General features: G+C 39.1%; 1 protein-coding gene across 1 annotated transcript; it reads right to left on the bottom strand.

The window, feature by feature from the left end:
- Positions 1-805: 805 nt before the first annotated feature.
- MLYCD (malonyl-CoA decarboxylase) lies at positions 806-22,177 on the bottom strand. Its single transcript, XM_035543554.2, has 5 exons — positions 21,555-22,177; positions 14,448-14,560; positions 12,726-12,882; positions 12,131-12,280; positions 806-2,666 (listed from the first exon to the last, which is right to left on the bottom strand). The coding sequence occupies exons 1-5, from the start codon at positions 22,113-22,115 to the stop codon at positions 2,133-2,135; spliced, it is 1,515 nt and encodes a 504-aa protein (XP_035399447.1). The 5' UTR covers positions 22,116-22,177; the 3' UTR covers positions 806-2,132.
- Positions 22,178-23,662: the final 1,485 nt, after the last annotated feature.

Here is a 23,662-nt window from a genome sequence, read left to right as displayed (position 1 = left end):
TTCAGATGGAACTGGAAACCATATATATATACTTTAATTTCATAAGCTTCCATATGAACTACCATAAAGACTATACACACATGTGGTTGTGCAGACTACTTACTGTAACTATTGCCCCAAAAGCAAAATTAGACCATCACTTCCTCACATTGGCCAGGATGGAGGTGGTTTTTTCAAAGTCTTTTACTGAAAGTTACCAATACTTCAACTGTTTTAACCTTAGGCCTTAGTTCCCCAGCTCGCAAAAACACAATGAAGGCAACCTGGAATAGGATAATTGCCACTTCTGATGACCAGCTGCTGCATAAAAATGTCTTTTTTTCCCCCTCAAGAGAGTAACAGGCAGGGGATATACCCTTTCCTTTAACCACTGGTACTGTGAAATCTACCATGAACACAAGCTAGTTAACCTGGCTTTTCTCTGGTTAGAAGGTATTTATAAAAAAGATCCATGTAACGGTTACCAGTCTGGAGGATAGGATTTTTCTCTAATAATGAATATTTAAAAAAATTGTAAAACCAATTATATAATTTCATTTTAGGAGAAAGGCTAATTTCTCGTAGTAAATAAACTTACAGCTTTCTTCACTCCGGTTTTCATACATGAGCAGGGACTTTCGATTCCCTTGTATAATTCTTCTCTCAAAAACAGCAACAAGATTTGACCAGAAAGGGAAGAAATCGGGAATTATATGACAGCATCAAACTGTGCTAAGATGGTCTTACTTCTCTGGTGATACTATTATCGACGGAAGCTGTTAAGTAAATCAAGGTACACAATGAAATACACAACACATGATTTAATGAGAAATCTTGTTTTTATTGGTTTACACATCATGCCTACCGCTTCATTAAAAATAGCTCTTTATCAAGTCTTTTGTTTGAACACTGCCTTCTTGCTCATTATATTTTAGCAGACTAAAGTGCAATAATATTACATACCTGCTTCCCTGAGAAGACCCGATTTTCAAGAACATTAATGCAAGGCTTTTCTATGCTCCCAACAAAGCAGATTCAGTGAGATTTTTAGTGGGTTTGATAAAGGAAAATAGTAAGATGTTTTATGTAAGAGTGATGGAGGAAAAAAACAAAGGTATTATAGAAATAAAATTGTAGACTACTGTTTTGCTAGTATGTTTAACCCCAAAATTACTTTCATACAGTGCTTCTTTCCAGGTGCTTTGGTACTGATTTATTTATGGTAGTGGTATAACAGAGAAGCACAGCTCTTTTTGAAGCTGTGGTTTAGCGTTGTGGTTTAACCTGGCAGGCAGCTGGGCACCACGCAGCTGGTCACTCACTCTCTCTCCAGAGTTTTTTACCTCTCTTACCCAGAAAGATAGAAGTGCGAGAACTCATGGGTTGAGATAAAGACAGTTTACCAGGTAAAGCAAAAGCCACAAGGCAAAGCAAACCAAGGAATTCAAGCAGGGCTCACTGCACGTAAAGGTTTCTTGGGGAGACAAACGCCATCGCCCTGTACATCGCCTCCTCCTCCTTTACTCCAGCTTTTACTGCTGAGCATGCCACCATATGACACGGAATATCCCTCTGGACATGCTGGGTCTCCTGTCCTGGCTGTGCCCCCTCCCAGTTCCTTGCGCACCCCCAGCCTCCTCACCGGCTTTACAGCACGAGGGGCAGAAAAGCCTTGACTCTGGGTAGGCACTGCTCTGCAACAACTAAAACCATAGGTGTGTTATCACCACTATTTTCATCAAAAATCCAAAGCACTGGATCATACGAGCCTCTGTGAAGAAAATGAACTCTATCCCCACCAAAAGCATGACATTTATACAGGTTTATCATCAACACAATAATGGTATTGCTCTAATATTTTCCATACAAGTCACCATTGTCTTGAAACTGACTGAGAATTTAGTCACCCTTTAATACATACCTCCAATTCATTTGTACGTAACAGATGTCTAGAACTCGTAGTGACTCAACCACAACAAATCAGACTTTGAATATATGGCAATGTAAGTAGAACAACTGATAATTTAAATAATTTTGCATCCTGCTGTGCTGACTAAATTTGATTTATAAAGGATATTCTCATGTAAATATGGACACTGTAAATTTTAAAGCTCTTCATAGGTGAAGATACCTGTTCTTAGTTCTCTTAGTACTTAGAGCTTGCTATTTTGCTGGAACTGAGACACGAAGGAAAGAACCTGTTCTGAAGCTTTAATGTGTTTTGTCCCCAGATACGCTGCACTATTACTGGCTGTATCCTCTAAGAAATATCGGTAGTTTACCATCATGCCACAAGAAGCTGCAATGCCCCGAGGGCTCGTGTCTCCCATCCAGTTTATCCGCCACAACTCAGCGCCATTCTGAAGATGAAAATTTGCTACCGGATTAAGAGCATAGCCACGATGTTTCTCTCCATACAAATACCAGGCACACAATCTCATAAGTGGCAAATGCAGTGCTTCGACTAATTTTTCTGATTTCACCCATTCACTGTTAGTTAACAGCTTTTTTAGAGTTTCAGTAGTAGAGTCCTCCGTGATCTCAGAGATTTCTTGGCGTTCTGATTCCGTAAAAAGTTCATTTCTTCCCAGTTCTTTTGTTTGTGAGGAGAGGAGACCAACAAGCCATTTTGTGAATCCAGGGATAGGCGACAGAGAAGAAAAAGCTTTTATCTGAGGAAGGTCTTTCTACAGACAAAAAGAGAAAAAAACTCATGAGTTTTATTATGACTCACAATTAGACGTTTGAGTGAAGATGAAGGTTCTGAGAATTAACTGATACACATAGACCAAAGGGGGAAGAAAAAAAAAATCTATCACACTAACAGTAACAGTTAAGTGACTAAAAAGCATTTGGAGCGCTAAGAAAATTTTAACACTGACTGAATTACAGTCCGCACACACCATCTATTTAAAAGTACTTACACAGTACTTACCAAACCTTATTTCTGCCTATAAAATGATAAGCCAGAACAAAACAAATGCAATCATGTGCCATAAGGATGCTGTTCAGAGGAAAAAGATTTAAAAACAAATAAATCAACATGTAAGTTTTCAAAACCTTTTAAATAATTTACTTTTTATGTTTAACTAATGAAAGACGGTTCATGATTTCAGTCCATGAGGAAATCAGCAGAGGTATGATGTTAGTTTTTTACTGTTGTTTTGGTGGGTTTATGTTTTTTGTTGTTGTTTGTTTTTTAGGAAATAATTATTTCCTGAAGTTTTGGAAGAGGTTCTTTATACATGCCAGCTACCTTTCATGCTATTCACTCTATGTTAGTTTTGAGGCACAATAGCAAAGAATAGAGAAGGTTGTTAAACTCACTCTTACTTGGTTTTAACAAAACTGATATCAAAAGTCAACCCTATTCAAGGAGCAGGGGGACAAGGAACTGAGATAAGCCGCTGATGAGGTGGAACAACCACTGTGTTTTAATTACTGTTCATAAAGGAGGCACTGGTAAGAACAGAGACATTTATCAGCATTACAGAAGCATCTTAATGTCAACGGAAAATTGTCTTTAAATGACTACAAACCACATTTTGTTCTACTTTAAGCATTTCCCAGATAACCATTAAAAAGTCATCATCGCTTAGACGCTATCTTATGCTAGCAAATGTTAATGGCATGCATGCTGCTACGGCGCCTGAACTGCACCTGCACTGCTGCAGCCTCAGGTACCACTGTGCTCCGCACACCGCTGCTGTCTGTGGTCTGTTTTGTGAGGATACAGAAGCCAGGAGAAGCAGACGTGCCATATTCCCATTACGAGTTGCAGCACTAAGCCCTGCAATGTTCCTAATAGCTTCAATAATTGAAATAATACTCGGCTGGTTATTTACATCTTTTTCCTTTCCACATGGAGCTTCCCAAATAGCATACTGCTATTCTGATGGCTTCCAGCACCACGATACAGCCAGTCATCTCAGACCTACCATCTCCTCAGTTTTATGAGTTACAACTGCATAAACTGACTAACCTCACCACCTCCCCTCATCTGAAGTTCATTAAATAGAACACAGGTACATAAGGCAAAGAATTCTTTGGGGAACAGACAGGAACAAGATCAGGAGACAGAAGTTACAAAAAATCATCCCATTTCATCTCCTTGGAGAACTGGATAAAGCAAAAAGCAAATTATTTAATAAAAACACTCATTTCTGTATCACATTGAACAAAACAAGCATTTCTGTAATCAGAGAGCCCGGGAGATCCTGGCTGGGTCATATTCCCAACAACTACAGCTACCACAGTCAGAGTGCAGTATTACTGAGGCGTTGATCTCTGACTTTTTCAAGTCTCCACTCAAGGACATGAAAATATTTTAGAGTCATTCTGAAGCGTGTGTTTGTAGCAAGATTCGTGCAGTACAACTACAAGGTTTCACTGCATTTGGATTTCATAAAAGAAAAAGCATTCTTTGGAAATTGATTGAAAGAGATGTCTGTTGAAGGTAATTTCTGGTGATATCTTAGTATCTCTTTCCACAATTTTAGAGAATATGGCATTTATAAAGCAAAACAGTTTATTATGGTTGTGTTATTTCTTACTGCAAACCACGGCCACATAAGATATTAATATAGCAAATATGTTTTAATTAAAAAATATTCCTTGGAGTAGACGGTTCAACATTTTTAGGAAAGTTTCCCCTCTGCCTTTGAAAAAAGGAGTAATGACCATGGTAAACTAAAATATGTATGTATATGTTTGAAAATGAAAAAGAAAATGAAAAAGAAGGTTGTTAGAGACTATCTTTCTCTAGGCAGGAATTCAAGGAATACAGGATGTGTTTCTTTTGACCCCAAAATGGGATTATATTCCTTAAAGATTTTCCTTTTTTTTTTTCCCCTGATTATATTATTTCATCCTATAAAAAGTAGTGCCTTTGAGAACACATTGCTTAGGTTTTTGATGTGTTCTTCACAGATGTTTGGGGTTAAAACCTGAGAGATGAAGATGGAAGGTAGTGTTGAAATTTGGGAAGCTGAAATTATTCTTTCAGGTTAAAAGGAAAAACTGGACCGAGAGAAAATGCTGCTTACCAGAAAGTGAAATCTAGAAGTCTTTTGCACTACCTCTATGAAAGTGCAGTATTTGAAAATACTGTTTTGGTACTGAACAGAACTAAAACTAATGGCTCTTCACACAACGTTCCCTATGCTTACGTAGGGTAAAAATTCTGATCTCATCTCCCAGTTTGCAGAGGTGAGAGGGTAACGCAACATCCACTACAACGAAACAAGTGGATGATTTCTTCCCATACCTGTGTCTTAATACTAACCACTACAAAGTTCCTAATTAAGTACTGCCATTTCGCTTTCTTATGATGTTGACTGCTCTTTATTTATCATTCACTTCCAGAAGCGACCTGCTCACCAAACCCAACGCAAAAATATTTATCAGGAAGTTGGTAGCTCCTGCTCTATTAATAGCTAGAAAATGGATTTATTTATTTAACTTCTTAGGACAGATAAGACATAGGAAAGTGACCCCATTTTGAAGCTACAGTACAGACTATTACATATCTGATAAATTCTTGAGTGTAGGAGCTTATCTTAGCCGGCCACTTCTTGTAAAAATAAATAGATGCAGTGAAGTGTGCACATTTATGTTGTTGCTAAATTGATGTGCTAGTTTCTAAGACTATTGGTGGAGATCCATTAATGTTTATTTTCTTGTCAGAAACCCACACACCATTAAGAAGCAGCTGCTCATTTTGTTTTGGAGTGGATTTTTCGTTTTGACTGTCTTTTAGTTTTGGGGCTTTTTTTTTTTTTTAATTGCAGAAGCGTGCAGATTTCTCCTATTATCTAAAACTCATCTGAAACTGTCTTGCACTCTGAAAGCTGTAGTCCAAGGTCACATTTTTCATCAATGAAAGCAAAGCCTGTTTTGGAAATCATAATCTCCCCAGGTCACCTAGATCAAATTAAGGTAGCAATTATCAACAGTCCAACCAGAAAGCTAAAATCTGCCACCAATTGTTAAGCATTCTATTGAGTCGCATAGTAGCTATCAGTTTTCTCCCCCAAATGCCACAGGCTATAAAATTCTAAGCAGTTTTCTCAAAGGCTCCACCAGTTATCTGTGTCTGTCATCTGTGGACTGAATTGCTATGATGTACCTTCTGCAGAGCTGCAGACCACTTAGATCAGCTATAAAAACATTCTGAATTAAATGTCTGTCTAATGAGAAATCTGTCTGTCTACTCTTTTGCCAGCACCTATCAGCTTGCTAGAAAGGCATCTGCCTGCTTGTTTTCTAGCACCCACTGTTTTTTTCTTTAAACTAGTTTTCTGAGATTGTTTCAGAATCCATTTCATTTCCAGTAGCAACACAAGCTTAAATATAAGAAATAGAAGAGATTATTTAAGCTGTCTGCTCCCTTCCTTACATATATATAAAGCATAGCCAAGAACGAACATGTAGCCTACTCTCAGATCTGTATAGGGAGAACTGGGACTAAAGTACCATCAGTGGATGAATGAATTCATCCCACTCCTTGCCCCAAAATAATCCAAAAGGCACATACTTAGACAACAACAGAAGGGCGTTTACAAAACCCTTTAAATTACTTGTGTAACAAACTTTCATCAAGCAACTACCAAAAAAAAGCCATATTTAGAGCAGCACACTGTCGCCCAGTATTTCCTTTGTACATGACACAAGCTCCTTCCCTGAGGCCCTGTTATTCTCCCCGTTATATCCCTCCCTTTTACCCAATTGTATTACAATACCTGTGGCAGACGCCAAATCGTAATGACTATGCAGAGATTAAGGATTCAACCTACTGAATGTGCGCATATAAAGAGAGGAAAATGAGGACCCATTTCTGTGACTCAACTTCACATGTCCTCCAGCTGCTTAAGTTAGTGCAGGACTCAAAGGGGGGGCCGTTGGCTTCTGTGCAGAACCTCAGACTAACCGTGCTTAACACCGAGGGTTGTAATCCTCACCAGAGCCTCTACTGCTGCACTTTCCCCGAATGGTCCTAATAAAAATACATTTGCAAGAAATATTTTCACGAGGCAAGCTGTGATAGACAGTCTTTGAAGGTGAGCAGTGCTACCCTATATAAGTCAGCAATGTACGTAACTGGTTCAGGAGAATTAGCAAGAAGCTTTCTAAAACTTAAGGTCTAAATTGTCCGTTAATGAGATTTTCTTTTAAGGAATCTGGTACTAACTGAATTTATAGACATAACTTTATAGCGTAGATACCGTCTAGTTCAATGTTTCAGTACAGTTTTCAAAAGTCTTCCCAAATAAAGGCTTCGTTGGGGAGGGGGAAAGAATGGCTATTAGCATGTTTCTAACTTAGTGCATGTCTTTTTCTGATCCAGTGATACACATTCACGACATGCCCGATTCAGAGCTTTTCTTATGAGGAATGACAGATGAGAATACAGTTTTGAGGTTACAAAGACATTTACAAGTGGAAGTGTCAGAGCAGGTTAAGCTAAGGCAAAGTCAGATAAAGGATTTTTACTAGAAGGTAAAAAAGTTTTAAGAGTTTGCAGTGTCTTGGGAAAGTTTGAATCGGATAACACTCTGCAGATCAAACAGAGGTCCACAGAAGTTAATTCAAACAAATATCAAGTTACAAAAGTGTATTAAGCATCAACTGCTCACATACAATGAACAACAAAATCCTCAAGTCCTTCAAATGCTCTCTGCAAAGTATTTTTTTAATTAGTTAATTTAAAGACAGGCTCAACATACATAACCTACAACACCTGAACATTTAGCAGTGCTCTAAGGAGAGATTTGTTTATTCCAAAGCAATGCAAAGGTTACAGAAAAAAATATTTTCCTACCAGAGACCTTATCTATTTTTCACAAAGGCAGCTGCAAGCTTAATGAGATGTAATTTCTGATACTAACAAGATTTTTTTTTTGCTGAGACTTTCAGCTGCTGTCACCAAGTCAACTCAGCACTACTGTTATATCATGTGTGCCTTCTCAAGTGACTATTATGCTGCTGCAAAGAATTATGTTCAATCTGAACATACACAACCTTGGAAAGTCCTTTACTTAGACCCGACCAGAGAGAAAGAGTGCATATGCATGCAATTTAATGCACTGAAGTGGGACTTTCAGAGGAGGGTAAAACAGGCTGCCTGCCAAGAGCAGTGCCGATCACATGCCCTGCCTTTGCCTTGAACCTAACTGCAGTGTAAGTATTTCACACTGTAAGTATTTTGAAGCTGAAATGCACACAGCTTCTCTTCTCTGAAAGGTGAAGTCCACTGAAGCAAGTCACCACATTTACAAGGAAAGCTGAATGAGTAGGCATCACAGAAGTACATTAAGTAATTCCTCACCCCAAACACTGATAACAACAGCCTGAGAACTTAGAGTCACTTTACAGATGGGAAATAGGTAATGGGAAATGGTTCTCGCAGATTTCAAGGCAACAAATTCAAGAACTCTGCTCTGGAATGAAGACGAAGAAAGGAAGAATTGGGAACATAAGAAAAAAATACCAAAGAAGTGAAAAATAATATTAGAGAACCATATCCATCATGGATAAACAGTTCTGGATTATCCTTCCTCTCTCTAGCTCTGTTCAGCCCTACAACGGCACCCCAAGAAGACAAGGAACGGTGGTTGTTACAGATGTAAAACAGCCTTTAACTTGGCCTTTCATTAAAATCACTGTACATTTCCAACAGATTGGGGCTTTAGGCCCTTTTTAACTCACAAATTATAGAACCAAAATAACAACACTTCCACGTGCTTGCAAGTGGTACTTCAAGCAGTTTGGGACTAAATTCTATCTTTTCACTCCAGACCTCACAAAAATTATACAGCTTGCCATCTACCTACAAGAAGGGGTCCTTTGCTGTCCAAGCTTTACAAGCTTGTCATAAAATACTACACCAAATAAGATTTCTGGAAGAAGGCATGAAATGTATTGTAACTTTACACTTCTGTAAACACTTTCTTCATATCCATTCAGCAGAGAAACAGATCTGCAGTGGATGTGAGGTGAAGCTATCTATCTGTTCTCCCCACCTCAAAGTAAGCGAAAACCATGCTTTGATTTTGAATCAGAAATGTGCCAAAGAGTCAGGAAGAAAAAAAGTCTTTTCTTGCGTTGAATTCCCATCATTACTGTTATTAAAAATAGCCACAGTAACTGGGTGGACTTTTGATTTTGTAAGACTGGTAAGACTGTATGTCTGGTCAAAGAAAAATTGAAATCAATTAGCTCTAACTACAAGGTGCAGGTTAAAAATAACATTATATGAAGTTGCTCGGAAGGCACAGCAACTGATGAGTGCCATACTTTTAAATCACAATGCAGAACAAAACTTGGATTTACAATACCACCTTATTTTGACTGTTGCTATTAAAAAAAAAAAGTGACTGGTATCTGGCCAAATAAGCCTAATAATGCGTATACAAAGATGGATCTCATCACTGTGCGATTTAAAATATTCACTCAGCTTCTGCATCTGAACTCCTACACATAAATAAGCATTCCTTTGCATTTCCAATTATATACACGTCTTACACGCTGTTAATGGCCACAACAAACTACTGATTTTTTTTCCCAAGGTTAGTGTCAAAACTACTATTTTTTTTTATTTTCTTCACTTATTACACATAATGTTATTTGTTTATGAAACGTGACTCAAGAGTAACAGGCAGAGGACCAGAAATTCCGATCAAGGAATGGGACACAACAGTGCTAGTTATTTTATGCCTTAAAAAGATTCAGTAGAAGAAAAGGGCTGGAGATGCAAAGCGAATGGGGATAATATGCGTAGAAGTTCATAATGTCAATGTAGTATAAATATGTTTGATAACAAACAATAAAACACTACATAGAAACTTTATTTATTATAATGTCAATCTTATGATAAGCAAGAAAGTAACAAAAAAAATACTAAAATCTTTATCTTTCAAATGTACTTCAATCTAAAAAGGGACAGCCCCTCCCTATGCTGATTGAAAATTCTATTGCTATATGGTTAAAAAAAAGAAGACATGAAAACTGGGGGAAAATACTCTTACACACTCCCTCCTAACCATCAGTTTGACTGTTACTGCAGTTTCACGCTTCTGAGGGACATCGGTGGCTAGCCAAGTGTACTGGGTGAGGTAATAATGGGCAGAGGTGACTTACTGTCCAGATGCGAAGTCTGCAAGGCCATTAACATTTTTAGAAGTAAGACGAGATTGGGAGGATGAAATTTAACTTTAAAAGGTCTGACCTAAAGGGAAAAATCTGACCTGTAAATAAAAGCTGTTTTTGGCAGATTATTAAAGCCTACGTCAAATTGTACAATCAGATCAGGCCTCCTGAAATACTGGCCTGCGCTCCCCTTCATAAATTTTCACCTGCACTCAGCCTGATCATTTTAGGTTGACTGAAGGATGAAGAAGAGTATCTGGCCTTGTTCTGACGAGATGAGGAGATTAAAATTTCTAGCAACACACAACCAACTATCAGTTTTTGTACTCCCAGATAGAATAAACTATATCCATGCAGCATGGAATAGCTTTGGGAATAGGAATGAGAAATAAGAGCACAGATAATGACAGTTGTTCCTGAATCACAAGAGAACAGCCTAATCCAGTTCTTAAAGGTATCTCAACCATTCTGTTTTCTATTCATCATGTATTTGACGAACAATGAAGGAGGGCTGCATTTTACAGTGCTGAAACGTAGAAACTTTTGTCTTAATTACGAATAAGAAACCAATTCTTCTGTTAGACAAATCAAATTTCAGAACTTGGATCTATGTTATCAAAGCACGGTTTGTCCATTTTCCTTTGTAACCCACTCATAATTCTTCCAGTGTTGTAAGCAATTTAGTGATGGACAAATACATTGTCAGTGGGGTTATTTTACGAGAGCAACTCAATTATCCAGAAATTATTTTTCAGATGTGAAAGTAGATAACTGCATGAATTTATTCCAATTTCCCCTCAGTCAAGATCAGACAGATGGCACAGCCTAATTATACCTGGACTATTGCACTTTAGACAATTAATTTGAAAGCCATTTTGAAAGCAAGAAGCAACAAAATTCAGCCAAAATATCCATTAAAAAAAAAAACTTCAGGGCAGCCAGCTATGATTCAGTACTTGACTAATCAATCATTTTGTAGTACTAGAAATTTGGTGCATCCAATTTTGAGTTATTTTTGTAAATAGAACTGAAGTTCTAAATCATCGACAATTTTCCAGGCATCATTGCTAACCCACAAGTTGGAACAATGAATACAAACACAGGCATTGACCATTACTTTGAAGTGGTATCCTTGTTAATAATTTAATACTTAAAGACTGTTAAATGAAATAATGTACTTAAAACAGAAATCTGTCTCTTTCACAGCACTCTGTATAAATGAGTTTTCATTCTTTTCTCCTGTTACTTGGAAGACGGCTCTAAAAGAACTAGTCCTAAAGCCACAAACAATAACCCTACAGCATGCCACGATACTGTATAAATTCATAGGTTTTCATAAAGTAACTGATTCCTGTAACTTTCAAGCATTGAAGACATCTTCCTATATTTTAAGGAGCGTCTGAGCAAAGAGATTTTTTTTTAAATTATATATTTTTTAGCAGGCAAACGTGAACATTACACATAACTAGCAGCAATTCAGTGTAACAAACAGGAAAAATAATTCATTTTTGTAATGAAATTACTCCTACTGGAGCAGCCATTAGATTTCAAACAATAAACAATTAGGTACACTGAAAAGAGAAGATGTTGGTCAAGGCCCTGTTAACACATGCTGAACAGGAGGGCTCCTGTTTAGCATGCGTTAACAATAATCCACCCTCTCAACTGTGGGACAACAGTGAATCTGATAATACACACGTCAAACTATAGCTAAATTAGAGATATGTTCAATAGAAAAGTACTAATTTGATTTTTAAGCACCTATCCAACTGGAACGAGCATATGTCAACCAAGTATCTACACTATCTACCTCTGGCTGACATCAACCAATCGCAGAAAATGTTCTTCCAACTCTTTCCACGTTTTCAAAAGCTGTTCTGGTAAGAAGTTAAAAGTGTATCAGATCTGGCAGTTCCTCACACTGATAGATGTGAGGAAATGGAAACTAAAACAGCAATGTAAGGGGAGCACATTGGCCAAATGTTATGTTACGGGCCACACTTACCTGCAGCTCCTTTACGACCCGTTTGATGAGGTGATTCCCAAGTTCTACACCTTGCAGTCCTTGCTGAGCCAAACTGATGGAGTAGAAAATTGCTGTTGTGATTTTGTCTGCATCTTCTGTTTCTAAAGATTCCACATCTTTTACTATGGACTGGAAAACGAGAAAAAAAAATCAGTTGTAGTTATTACTCTAATTATGGTGAGGGGACCTTTCTTTTTAACTTTCAAATGTATTAACACATTTTCCCACTGTTTTATTCATTATTCTCTGTGAAAAACAACAAAAATCTAATCAAAAAGTATTAAGAAGAGCTACTTATCCATTAGGAAGTGCAGGAAATAACTGTAATGGGGTTTAAAATTTTCAGAAGCAATTGTAACTGCTTTGAAGTTTTAATCTCATTTACTGTCGTTTCTTAATTTATTTCTTATCTTATTCTTCTTGCGATTGAAGAAAGCACCAAAATTTTCTGAGTATCCCTGTCATTTTTAAAAGGAAAACCAACTCTCTCAACTCCTTAAAAAATGAAACCAAACCAAGGCATACATTGTAATTTGAGCACTTTGCTGCGTACTGAATACATCAGTGACTGTACCTGGATGCTGCTGGAGATATCACTGGTTAATGCAACATGCAAGATTATCAGTGGTTCTCCTGGGATTGCACAGTGAGAAAAAAAGTAGCATCTTCTATATGGCCCAACTCGGCGCTTCAAATCAACCCAGTTTCTAACAGGATGCACAGCTTCGGAACTCAATGAGGGGAAAAGAAAAAAAAGTGTTTGTTTTTTGTTGTTTTTTTTTTTTCATTTAAAAACAAAGGTCAGCTGCCAATCCTACCAGCTCAGTACTTTTCCCACTGATATCAGCAACAAAATTCTCAGACCAAAAAAGGAGAATAAGGCTGCAATTCAAAAAAGTAAAATCCATCACCAAACTGTGACAAAGTCAACTGTAAAAGCCTACTGCATACCAATACTCTCTAGCTTTGGGATATGCGCATTACAAGATTTCACTTGCGCCTTCTATTTGGTGTAGGATACCTGATTCACATGACTAAGTCACTGAATGAGTGTGAACACACTTCTAAGGAATTAGCTTTCCCAAACTACAAAGTAGAGATATGATCATCCTTGTAGAATACTTCAAAGTTTTCACAAAAAAAAGTGAAAAAGGATTTCCAGTAATAATGCTGTCTAGCACACAACTTTAAAAGCTCCGCCTGATGCATATCTTAGAGCATTTCTGCTCTTCTACTTCAACCTATTCTAAAACGTGTTTGTCACTAATACACCAACCATATACATTACAGTGTCACTTGCTTTTAAAAGTATTCAGATATTACTCCAGGGTGTTTTGTAAATTGTTATTTTGAAGATTTATGTAGTGTACTGGGCAGATACAAGAATGCAACATCTTTTATTTCAATAGGTTTTAGTAAGCTTACCAAACGCTTTAATGTATCTTGACAAACAATATATATACCTAGTTGAAATTAAATTTCTACTAGCCCTCCCACGACCATGCCTTCAAACAATCATTCAAAACATTCTTTTCTCTACTATATTTGAAAGTCTAGTATGTTTGCCAAAACAACCTGAAGATTAAGTGACATATTACAAATTTTTTTTATTTAGAAAAATCAGCTTGTATAAGACCTATTTTCTTTGCCTCATCAACATTTAAGTCACGTACTTACAGAAATTTCTTTATAGATTCATTTTTTAAAAATTTTAATATGACAAAATGCCATACAATTTAACTTTTATTCAATCATCTCCAACTTCATCACTACAATTTTAAGTATTAGACAGAAGGTCAAGAATAAGTGCTGTAGATCTGCTTTAGCAGGGGGATTGGACCTGATGATCTCTTGAGGTCCCTTCCAACCCCTACAATTCTGTGATTCTGTGTGAATGCTTATTAAAAAAAAAATAAAATGGGTGCTCTTCACATAGAGTTTACAACCACCAGTTCTGCACACCTCACCAGTTCCAACCAGGGAACCAACTCAGGGAGTATGGCAGAGAGAGTGACTGAGAAGGATGAAAGGAAATTCATTTACTAGAAAAGACAGCTGTCTACACATGCAGCATGTATGCTGAAAGATCATAGTGTGGGACAACAGTCCCCCTTCACTGTTTAATTCAATCTTTTTAAGTGTGCTCTTAAGTGCATTAAATGCAACTACTCCTTAATTATTCTTTGCCTATGGCAAAGTATTGAAGAAGCAGTTATCTTGAAAATAGTGGATCTCTACAGTTAGATGCGTTTCATCACCACTTCACTCATGAGCATTAGGAACTTTCAGCACTTACTCGCTGATTTTCTGGAGCACTTCACAAGGTGATTGCCACGTGACCCGTTCCAAATTTAGGAATCCTGTTGAAAACCACTCTGAAAGCATGTTCTTCAGAACACCACTCATTTCCTGCACACAGAAGAAAGACGGACATATTTGCTAAGTAAGCTAGGTATAGCATACAAATGCAAGTAGAAACAACCTTAATTGCTTCAAACTACATCCTTGGGAAGTTCAAGCAAAACAATACATCTATTTGATGAAAGGCCTAACTGCTCAGCTTTTCTCACACGGGACTAAAACAACGACTGTTTACAGACAGAATGAATTTACCATCAGTAGTAAACTGCAGATAGGAAAATGGAAGATAAATGAATTTACCATCAGTAGTAAACTGCAGATAGGAAAATGGAAGATAACGCAAAACAACGTAGATAAAAAGCAAACAATAAACGCAAGTGTTTGAGTAGTCTTGACAATAAAGCAGCAGCTGCACAGGTGCTCAGATGCATTAATTTAAGTGTCACGAAACAAGTCATAGGAAATTTGATGAAAATAAGGATTTTAAATTAAAGAAAATTTTCTACCTCTGAATCTCTTCTGAGTACTCAAGTAGGTCATGCCTTAGGACGATTACCGCACTAGATCCAACAGCACTGCAGCTGCACATGCCCGCCCATTCAGGATAATGAAACAGAAAAACGCATACCTCTGACCACTATGTACCTAAAACCATAGGATTTACAGAATTTTTCTTTTAATGTCTATATAAACATGAAAAATTTTGAGGAAGAAAAGCAAAAGGAGCAGCATAAAACTACAGAACTCAAAAATCACAACAGACTTGAAACAGTGTGATACTAAATTAAAGCCGACTCTAATATCGAATACTTTCAAAAAGCATTCATCATAATAATGAATTTTATATTCTGTACTAATTTCCTACTGCCTACATTATTAAAGACTTTCTGTCTAAAATTCTTTGAGTTTAGAAAGTATTCTTGAACTCAGCACAGCATGAATATTCCTTAGAGATTCTAAAGCTTATTTTTCTTTCTTATTTTTGCTTTGCATATAGGACACAGTGTGATAACAGCACCACCTTACCAGCAGCCTGAACAGAACCGTAGGCTTACCTGAAACTAACTTAATAAATTAATTCTTTGTGGGTCTTGCTCAGTAGAGCTGTCTTTAAGTTACATAATAGACTAGCTAGATGTCCTGAAAGTCTTCTGTCAAACTATATACTTCCACCTGTGCTTGTATCACAAGGCAATATGCGCTAATAAATGAAGAAAAATAATAATAATAAAATTTCTTGCTTTTCTTTTGAAAGCTCTGAAGACTTTCAAAAATAACCGTACATCACACTGGTCTAATATCCCTTGGTGTAGTGACCACCTCCACATATTTCAGGACTGTTGGTGATTTTTTTGTTTGGTTTGGTTTTTTTTGGTCAGGGCACAACACATGCCAGAAAAAGTTAGCTACAGTTGTCGGAGCTGGGGTCAAACCATCAGATTCCTGCGGCTCTCCCGGCATCCACCTGGTTTTTGGAGAAGCAGCGGCACTTCCAGCTGCAGGCTAGCAGCTAGGAGGGAAAGCTGCTGATGGCTGCACTCCCACCAGTCATTTCAAGCGCACTGCTCCGCGTCTACTGGCACAACCATGGCTCAGATGGCAACAAGTGGCTTGGGAGAAGGCCAGTTATACTACGGGGAGACTGGTACAAGTGGAAAAGGCAGGAATCTGATGCATTTTGCCTCTTTGAAGCAGGTACAGGTTTAGCAAGTGCGCTCCATATGATGGACATAATGTTGCCCAGCTGAACTGAAAGTTGCTTTCCAAGATGCAGAACCTTTTATTGAGCTGCTTTAGGTCCAAGGTACCCTGGTATAAAAGCCATGCAATTGTAACAACGAAAATGAAGCAGATGTGCTTTTGGTAATGATTTTGGCAGACAGGAATATTGTTTATGGGCAACTGTAGCTCAATTAAAATAATCTGTCACTTGTAAATAATAATGTTTCATACAATAACAGGACTGCATGCAGGCCAAAGAATTGTGCATACTGACAAAAATTCTTTGCGTAGGGAAACACAACATACTCTGTAGGATCCAAAATTCTGTTTAATTCAAGTCATTTTGAGCAAAATACTGAGTTGTGTTTAACATCGTAACATACACTAAGTCACTGAAAGGTTCAATTCAAATAACAACATTCTCAAGTAAGGTTCTGCCTTTTCATAAATGTAGTTGTAAAAAAAATTATTTTAATTTCAGAGAACTTTCTAGCCATAAAATTATTGGCAATGTTTCATTAAAAAAAAAAAAAAAAAAATCACACATTTATTATTTAGCAGCCCAATTTTGAATGTGAGCAACAAGACATACTCAGATTAGTATTAAAAATTACCAGCTATACTTTGGTTTCTAGTAACTGTGTATAATAAATAGTGATTTGCTACAAGGTCGCAAAACACAGGCTTTCTGATCTTCCCGACAGGTCCCTATTTATTGGGCAACAGATGGGAAATTTTACGAAAAATATTTTTTTAATTAAGAAAACCGTCCTCTGATGAGGAAACTATTATTTCCATTTCCCTCTTTAACTACCAAAACAAAATATCCCTTACAATAAAAATTCATATTCACATGTTAACAAATAAATGTAATACGAAGCAGCAGCAACTAACACTCCATGCAGATCAAGCAGACAGCTCAGTTACCATCAGTAGCTGGTCAGCTGTCTCGTGTTTTATATTGTTGGATGTCTAAATCTTTTTTATTATTATTTTAATTTTCCCTCTTTTGGGGCATCATTTTTGCTCAATTGCACAATGATTACAGTGTACGCAAGTGTTTTCAAGTGACTTTATCACCTGTACATGTTATTTAATATACTCTACTGAACAAAATATTAATGCTTTATCAACTACAATCAAACAGTCCAAGCTGTTTCTGCACTGATATGCTTGGAGGAAATACAAAAGTGTTTTATATTCACACCACAGTAGTGGGTAATCCTTGTTTTAATAGGCCTTTCACACCACAAAGTAAGAACTAAGACTATCTAAGAAATATTTTGGACTGGGCAAAACCAAAATCCCAGCCGGCCATATAACGCATTCTATAATTTCCCTCCAGCATCATGAAGATCCATTCGATTTTATTTCCACATTTCGCTTTCAATGCAGATACAAATACACAGGTTATAAAACTCTTGCTGCAAGTTTGCTTTTATGTATGTTAGAATTTAAATCAAATCTACAGTAACTGAACGGCTAGAGATGCCTTTTGATAGGTAAATACCAAACACTTTATTTTTTTCATGGAAAAACTTTTAACTTTTGGTTGTTTCTCTAGATAAGGGCTGCTTAGATCTTTAAAGGCAACTGCTTCAATATTCGGAGTGAACATTGGTGCCCTTGTCAAGGAGACTACAGTTATTTCAAGTCAATAAAATTGTGCGAAATACGTACAAATAAATACATCCTTCTGTGGATGTATGTAGGTAAAACACCTATTGCCACAAATATCTCCTCTCCCCAGATAGTCATGTACAGCCTACGTACCAAAAAAAATTCTCCCCAGAAGTCCAATTTCTCCACGAATATTTAAAACCATTTTCCCTGATTATATGTAGTGTTCAAACCTTTGAGACAATTAAGAAAAAATAATAATTCAAGAAAATATGTAACTTTAGATCCTTGTATTTATGAGTAGCTGCTATGAGGGGAAAAAAAAGTCAAAACAACTGTGAGATTCTTCCTTTTTTCTAGTAGACAAATATGAGAACCACAGTATTGCAGATACATCTTAACTACTGCTTAATTATGGAACCAGGCTTATTTATAAAAAAATCTTTTTCCATTATTTCTTGCCAGCAACTTGAACTTTCAACTGACTTTTTCCTAAATCATATAGAAAGATGAAGAAAATTCTAAATGCAATAGATCACTGTTTGCTACCAAGGATAATGTTATGAATTCTTCACCAGAGTCTATATTTCAAATGCCAGAACTGAGAAAACAAGAAAAATATAAAAAAAAAAAAACCACCTCTCAGTAGGAAAGAGCTGGGGCAGAAAAAGAAGTAATGTACCTGGGAGCACTACCCTCAAATGAGAGGGTTTCAGCAAACTTCATGCTGAGCATTGTAAGGGGGAGGCATCAGAAAATTAACTCATGTATCAAGACACCAGAAAACGTGCACGGCCTGTGGTGGAAGGCAGGTTAACACATAAAAAGACCAGAAGAGAGAAAGGGAAAAATTCCAAACAGCATCATGAAAAAGAATTGTGCCCAGCTACACTGTAATTTAACTTTTCAAAGAATGCCTTCTGACACTACTGGTTTTTGGAAATGGTCATTGTAACATTATCCATAAGGCTTATGATAGTAACAACGGAGCCATATGTTTAACAGAAAAGAAAACCCACCTCTGGGACATGTTATGAAAAAAAAAATTCTTTTCAATACATCTTCTATGTATTTTTGGTGGACTCCTTAGGAAAGAGGCTGCACGGCTTCAAAAATATAGTTTACTGCCTATTTTTGCCATCTGATTATCAACAGCTCATCGCCTTTTAAACATCCACAGAAAGACACTGACTATGTCATAACAACTTGTCACTGAAAGTACCAATAATTTTCTCTGTCTTGATCTAGGTGACAGTTTTGCGTTATAATAATGAAATTAAATATGAACTGAACCTTGCTTACTGCACGTGCCTTTTCTTTGCGCAGCATGCCATTTTAAGCATTTCCAACACACTGTTCAGAGTTTATGTTAAGGATCTATGGAGGTCTTCCAGTAAGGCAGTCACCATTCTTCTCTGTTTCTTACAAATGAGCCTTTCTAACCCAATTTGCCTTACGCTGGATCCTGACAGATAAGACACAGAATTTTTCTATGACTTCTGATTTAATGGACACTGCTAATACAGTTCAGTGACCTCAGTGCTCTGAGCCTTCCACAACTCTAATAATGAGACGCCATTTGGAGAGCAGAGCAGCGATGCACATATCACACAGTACATAAAATCAGAGTAACTTAAGCAAACGTATTTCTTCACTTAAGTTTAGTTGATGTTTAAGGTAAAAAGTAATTTATGAAAGAGGCAACTGAAAGCTTTATGAAGGTGTCTATAGTCAGGAGTAACTAAAAAACACCACTGCCCTGGTTTGCAGAGCTTCATCTACTGTGTTAATGATTCAAGAACAATGACATTAATGGAGAAACAGTCGCCAGGTATTTTGCATCTTCTTGGTCTAAAAATATATTTTAAGAAATTTAGATTGACAAGAGTTCATCATATGTAATGATGATACTGCAGGATTTACTATCCATCCCTAATTCCAGAGCTTCTATATACTTTTTTTCATCTCTTTCTTGTAGTGAGGGAATCCAGTCAAGAGCCACTCTAAAACCGTCCACTGAAAGATCATAAGATACATCTTGTATCACGAGAACCCTTCTCTACTCAAGACTTAAATCCTTAATTAAATAGAAAAAAAAACAATAATCCCCACTTCAAAAATAGCCTGAATATTGTGCCGTATCGATTTCTCTATTCTTGACATTTAACCTCAGAACGGGTAATTCATTAACTCACACCTACATCTTGAGTTGTCAAAATAAATACGCACTCCTGCACACAACTTCTTGATAACCCACTTGAGCTGACCACCTGCTAGTAACCAGCTCCACTGCAGAGACAGTCAAAACTTCCCACGGGCTGGGTACTCCCTTAATAGTCCCTAGTTATTCTGATGGTTGCTTGCTATAGAAGCAAGTAGATTTTAAAGGCCGAGCAATTCAGAAGCAAGACCTAACTTCTCCCAGACAAACTAGCAAGAAGAGTGGAGTAACACATAGCTTCATGTCTGGGTTGTTGCGGAAAACAGATCAGACTAACATAAATGAACCTCCACATTGAAAAGATGCAGTATCTGAAGTAAATTCTCACAGCCAGAATGGTCACAAACAATAAAAAAAAAACAAGGCAAACCAGTTCTAGCTTAAACTTTCCTGGCTATGCGTTACTTACCGCCACCTCTCACTTTAGCCCTTATTACATTTGAAAAATAAAACTTACCAACAAGTGCAAAAAAAGGCTGCAAGAACAGATTTGGAGAACTAAGCACAGTCATATGACAACACCAAACCTTTCAAAAATGTTTTGAGAAGAACCCTTTTATTGAAGCTTCAGTTTTGCAGACAATATTCTCCTACTTTCAAATGGGTTTAGCGTGTTTCTGACATAACGTATTATTTGCTACACACTCAGATGTTTTATGCATTTGTTTTGCTAATTTTACAAATTCAGCCTGGTTTTACCAATTCTGTTACTACTTCAGTCATGTGTTGACCACATTTCATTCAAATATCTCTTTTTCCAGCAAAATTAGGAACTCACCACTGACATCAAAAACATCCTTTTCTTAACAAACTTAACTTGGATCTAAACGTAGACAAGTTTTAGTCAGTACATGTGACCAACTCATTGTCTTTGTCTTTCTTCCAGCGAGAATCTTCATTGCCTTCACAAAGTCCTGTCACTGCCCGCCACTGCTGGCTGCTACGCTGTTCTTTCTTCCACGGTCACTACACCTTGCTGCACCATATAATCATGGTGGATGTTCCACCTCACCCATTTTCTACGCAGTACTGAACCGAGCCACGACAGAACTCCTTTCTCCTGTTGATATTCTTCACCATTAGCATGGCTGCTATGTCACTTGCGGCCCTATACCAGGCTCAGAAGTCACATCACTTCTGTGATAAGTGTCTGGTGCAGCATGACACCGCCTGGCAGTTGTAACATCAGCCACGCTATGTCATGCTGTGGTAGCGTGGCCCTTCCTCCAGTGCCCTAAAGCTAGCCCACAGTAGCTCGCAGCCCAGGTTCCCGCTGGAGAGGCCGTTACTTCACACCACCAGCCGCTCCCTTCCTGCCAGGCTGAGCTGTGTCACCAAAGCCAGCTCCTGTTGGTGCCATGGCCTGCGGGAAGGAGCTTTGCTCTGTTACACCAGTGAAGTGGGATCACAGGACGCCCCACGCCACATCCCCTCAAGCCTCCCCCGACTCATTTTGGGGACCCCTGGCCCAGCCCTCACCTTGACGTGAGGCCCATCCACCGCCTTTGCCGCCAGCCCCTCCACAAGGTCGCCCCTCAGCTCCACCAGGAAGCGCAGCCCGCCCTCGAGGCGCCCCAGGTGCTGGAAGAGCGCCCGGTAGCGGGGGGTCAGGTAATAGCGGAGCCGGTCCTCGGCCTGCAGCAGGGCCCCCTGCTCCCTCTCCTGCTCCCGGGCCTGCAGCACCTTGGCGCTGAACTCCGCCACCCGGCCGTGATCGGCGCCGAAGTCGCGGGCCAGGCAGCCGAGCAGCTCGGCCCTGCGCGACCCAGCCTCCAGGCCGCGGTAGTACCGCACGAACTCCGCGCTGCGCCGCTCCGCCGGCGGCGGCGCCTTCTCCTTAGTCTCATAGGGCGGCAGCAGCGGCACGGAGCGGCTCAGCACCTCCTCCATGCTTGCGCCGCCACGCTCGGAGACGGAGCCCGCCGAGGACTGACCCCTCCACGGCCCGGCCGCCCTCAAAACCCGACGGAGGCTCCGCGGCACCGCCCAAGGCTCGAGGCGGGGCCCGAACCGGCTTAGCCCGCGCCGCAGCCCGCGCATCGCCGCTCCTCACACGGCCGCCGCCGGGGCCAGGCCGCGGCACCGCCCACGGAGCTGCGTCGGGCGCGCTGATTGGCTGCCGTCGCAGCCCCCACCAATCGGAGGCGAGAAGGAGAAGCGCAGGAGAGTGTGGCAAGGGGTGGAGGGGTGCTGCTGCCGCCATTTTGAGAGTGGCGCGCAGGTGAGCGGTCTTCCTCTTTCAGAGGTGCTACGTGGCTCGCCTTCATCGCACAAAGCTTTTCTCGCCCTCCTTTCTTCACTGAAAGGGTGGCGAGGCACTGGCACAGGTTGCCCGGAGGATGTGGCTGCCCCATTCCTGGAGGTGTTCAAGGCCAGGCTGGATGGGGCCTTGGCCAGCCTGATCTAGTGGGTGGTGTCCCTGCGTATGGCAGGGGCTTGGAGTCAAGAAGATCTTCGAGGTCCCTTCCAACCCAAGCCGTTTTAGGATTCTATGATTCTAGCCTTCGCTGTACAGCCCAATGGTTCCTATTCTTTTTTCACCTGTTGCTCCCGTTTTCCATGCGCACACTGCTGTTTCCCTCCCGGCTCCTCCATACCCAGTGCATGAGCTAATTGTGCTTTAGGCCAAGCTCCATGGTGAGCCAAAGACCCTGACAACAAAACTTTGTTTGGCAACATGGATAATGCTGATTTAAGACTGGCAACATCTAAAACCGCATGTCCACAAGGTCTTAAGGGAGTTAACCTGTTTGGGCTCCTGGAAGACTGCCAGCTTGAGTGGCTGAGCAATGTGGGTACAAGGGTTATTTCGTAGTCCCAGGACATCTGGGCCAGGCCTGGTGACATATTTTCAGTCTGAAATAAGTGCATGAGATTGCGCAAATTCAGTTTTGTAATTTAAGGATGTAGTCCTGAAAGCAGTGTGCCCTCTGGAACCTGTAAAAAAGCCTCCAGTGGTAAACCCAAAAATCCTCTTTGGGAGGAGTGTGACAGGACTCTTTACGAACTAAGTTAAATGTGTACATGCTGCTTATGGGATTTATACGTCCAGTTTTACAAAGATGTATTTGTTTCTGACATTCCATATGCTCTATCCTTATTACTATGACATGCCCATTAAACCAAGAAAAACATGTAGGTCAGATTGTTGTCAGTGAGATTAGGACTGAGCAGCAATTGTCCTCACTTTGGGAAATATAAGGATTCTTGATTCTCCACAGCTGAAGAATTGAAAACAGTATCAAGCCCTCTCTACCAGTGAACAGAGAAACATAAAAACAGCACCACTACTTGTGTGAAGTATAATTAAAATTTTCTAGAATAATATTCTAGAGCTCCCAAGAAAAAAAATAACAATAAAAAAAAAATGAAGTGATGTCAGCAGTGTAGCACTGGGAAACTGAGGGTTATAAGATAAGCTTAGATACCGTTAAGGGAGGGAAATATGACTCAGAAGGATTACAATATATGAAAAATACTTTCTAAAAAAATCCAGAGGCAATGACTTACATTTCAGAAATTCCCTTAACAACTTTATAACTTCATTTTCAGTAAAAGTAAAAACCCTCAAAAGTTGGCTGGTTACT

Source organism: Cygnus atratus, chromosome 12, assembly GCF_013377495.2.
Source record: "Cygnus atratus isolate AKBS03 ecotype Queensland, Australia chromosome 12, CAtr_DNAZoo_HiC_assembly, whole genome shotgun sequence".
Taxonomy (NCBI): Eukaryota; Metazoa; Chordata; class Aves; order Anseriformes; family Anatidae; genus Cygnus; species Cygnus atratus.
This window is presented reverse-complemented; position numbering and strand designations above follow the sequence as displayed.

Bases quoted from the DNA above. Each gene is read 5' to 3' on its own strand.
- MLYCD (XM_035543554.2), bottom strand. From the start codon at position 22,115: ATGCGCGGGCTGCGGCGCGGGCTAAGCCGGTTCGGGCCCCGCCTCGAG. The intron at 12,281-12,725 runs GTACAGTCACTG...CTCGTTTTCCAG, and splicing joins ATATCTCCAGCAGCATCCAG to TCCATAGTAAAAGATGTGGA. The intron at 2,667-12,130 runs GTAAGTGTGGCC...TTTTGTCTGTAG, and splicing joins GGGTCGTAAAGGAGCTGCAG to AAAGACCTTCCTCAGATAAA.